The sequence below is a fragment of the Suillus subalutaceus genome (assembly GCF_016647625.1).
Source record: "Suillus subalutaceus strain FC151 chromosome Unknown DFJ58scaffold_126, whole genome shotgun sequence".
NCBI lineage: Eukaryota > Fungi > Basidiomycota > Agaricomycetes > Boletales > Suillaceae > Suillus > Suillus subalutaceus.
The window spans coordinates 1,036-4,051 of record NW_024540375.1 but is presented as its reverse complement, the minus strand read 5'-3'; the positions used below and the strand labels follow the sequence as shown (position 1 = coordinate 4,051).

The 3,016-nt window shown below is 48.9% G+C and overlaps 1 protein-coding gene across 1 annotated transcript; it reads right to left on the bottom strand.

Annotated features, from left to right (window-relative positions):
• Positions 1–2,223: 2,223 nt before the first annotated feature.
• Positions 2,224–2,412, bottom strand: DFJ58DRAFT_666605 (uncharacterized protein; the record flags this gene model as incomplete). The annotated part of the gene is made up of 1 exon (XM_041382569.1): positions 2,224–2,412. The coding sequence occupies one exon, from the start codon at positions 2,410–2,412 to the stop codon at positions 2,224–2,226; it is 189 nt and encodes a 62-aa protein (XP_041239433.1).
• Between the last annotated feature and the right edge of the window lie 604 nt (positions 2,413–3,016).

The window sequence follows — 3,016 nt, the reverse complement described above, 5'->3', positions numbered from 1 at the left end:
GAACGCAAATTGGTTGCTCGAGGTCCAAGCATCTAGGGAAAGGCTCACTTTCGCCTCGAGTTCCTGAAGAAGGTTGGTAATGTACAAGAAAATCTTTTTTGAATTGTTCAACTTACCTGAACCATGTCTTTGATTCCTTGGATAGTCTCATCACCCATCTTCATGATACGACGTTTGATTGCCATTCATCCAGGGATACGTAGCGAACCTTGGTGAGTGTACTCAATGAATGCTTTGAACTCTGGCTTTTCGACCTCGTCAAACGGCTGGTCACATGCAACGAGCCATTTCGCAAGCAGGTCTTCAAATTTGTCTTGGTTCCAGGCACCGAATGTTTTGTTGACTTGCTTGTTGAAGGCGTCAACGAGATTTGCAGATGCTTGCTCAAGCTGTGTCAGGTATGCTGCTGCTGCGTCAGGATCAAGAACTTTTTCGCCTCGTGCCATTTTGAGCTCATCTTCGGTGGGAGGTGTTCCGCGAGACTTCAGGATGAGGTATAACCGATACATAGGTGGAAAATGTGTTTTGAGATGCCCGATCAAGCCTGATAGTCACACTGTATTAGCAAGAAAGATGCTAGCCAAAACACGATACAACTTACCATTCAGGCTGCTTTTCATTGCACGTGTAATGGTGAGGACCTTCCAATTACCCAAGTAACACTTGTAGTGTTTATCTCCCGGATCACCAGCCTGACCCGCAGCATTCGACTGTACGACATCGTAGAAGTGATATATCGGGTTCCGCTTGGTAGCCTAATAATTTTGTAAGAACTGAACTCTCTGAGACAAAACGGCACCATACCTTGACAGCAGGCACGGAATCTCGAAGGGGTACAGCATCTTCCAAGTCGACAGGACTTTCTTGCATAGTCACGGTCGTAGCAGCTCTTCGGCTGGCAGATGCCCGAGTGGTTGACTTTTTGGTCAAGCGCTTGCGCTTGTTTCGCCTGTTTGATTGTTCCGGAACTGTTTTTGAAGGCAACAAGTGCGTGAGCTTGTTTTGCATAATATTGAGTTTATGAACAATGCTCTAGAGCTATTCTCAACTCACCTCTTCGTTCGTGATTTCAATGACATCCGATTCACGATCAGAGTCCGATGCAGTATCCAACGGCGAGCTTGAAGGACTAATGTAGTCACTCCCTTCATCATCCAGGTCACCTTCAACGGCAAGACCCTCAAAGCGATTCTGCGTGGTTTTCGACTTCTTGGTTCTCCTGGGCTTAGACTTGGTGGCAGGAACATTTGGACTACCTTCAGAGGCCAATTCTGCTGTGATACTCTCAGTTAAGCGTGCGGTATTCTTAGTGCGGTGCCCGCGACCGAGGACAGTCTGGAATTGCGGTTCATTGGTAGGACTAGAGGACATTGAGGGCAGAAATACGAGAGGGACAACAAACTAGTAACTAGGGAAGTCTTAGTAGAATATTATAAGGAACATACGGAGAGTACTGCTTCCATCAGCGTGAAGCGCATGCAGCAAACTGTCAGACTTATTGCAGTCGTCGTCGTCGTCGTCGCAGGACATGGCGGTTCAGGGCAAGAAGTCGCGGATAAACCGGCACCCTTTCCGACCGTAAAGGCCGTAAAGGTACCGTTGACGGCCGTATGGAATACGTCTTGTACGGTGTACGGTCCAGCCGTACACCGTACATATTGATTTCTTTGTGCAGGTCCAGCGGTACGGCAACCGTATCCGTCGACGGTTGCCGTACAAACCGTCTATGACGGCGACGGCGTGCAGCCCTACTTGACAGCTGTCAAGGCATTTTGACGAGGTAACATTTTCAGACGACAGTCTCACTGTGTCAAACTCGGCCCCACCTTGTCAAGTCTGATTCAGCCTCTGTACTCTGTACCACCATGTCAAGCTTGATTCAGGCTCATACCATGACAAGTTCTCCCCAACGTCTTCGCAGCTGGAGTCCATACTAATGTAAATCTCCACACTCACCTATGTCGCGTCAAACCTAATCCATGCCACGTCAAACTAGGGTGTGACATGGATGCACCCGGGTGGCACCCGTACTCAATCCGCGGGTAGATAGAACTTTGAAGGCCTACCCGCACCCGTGCGGGTGAGATTACCACGGGTGCGGGTGGACCCACGGGTGGATCCGCAGATGGTACGGGTCACCCGCGGGTGACAAAATGTACATTGTTGGGAACTGTAGACACGACCTGCAGGGACATAGGTAGTACACAATATCCATAACCACTATCAATCAGAGTCGATTTCGATGGCATCAGCCCGTCCTGTCTCTTTCCCCTTGCCCTTTACCATCTTCTGCCGCATGATACTTGTGGCGACACCGAGATCAGGCATGAGAGGTGTGTTAAACCACGATCCAACGGCAACCTGCGCTTTGAAGGTCTGGGAGCTGATACCCCTATACCAGCCAGCATACATGCCACGTCAGCTCGTCGCACCTATAAGTACATGCCGCGTCAGTGCCACATCAAACCTACGCCTCGTCAGTCCCGCGTCAGCACTTTTTAACTGTCAGTGTAACTTTATATTTTCAACCTGTCATAACAAATGAATTTCTAACAGGGAGATCCCTCACCCAGCATTGATTCCATCTTACTCCGGAGATGCAGAGCTTCTCGAGGTTAGCAAATAAATTTTTAGAGTAGCAGAACCGATTGTGCGTTGACATAGCATGGAACCAAGTCAAATGAAGTGATGTCCGTGAATAAATGATGATTCGACTCAGGTAAATGACAACTTGCGAAGTACATCCAAACTACTAATCCCCAAGTACCGCAAAAATTACCCAACATCATATCAAACGCACCTATAACCCGCACACCATCTACCAATCGTTTATACTCTCTCAACAGCTTCCTCACCTTCGACACCTTCAAATCATCCTCCACACTCCATAAACCACTGTTAGGCGCAGGGGGTCATATCAAGATGTGAGAAGGTGCGGGTGGTCATGCTGGTGAGTCGAACCGATTGCGGTGTGACTCAGGGGTGCAGCAGCGAGGAGCGTGTGATGGGGGTGATG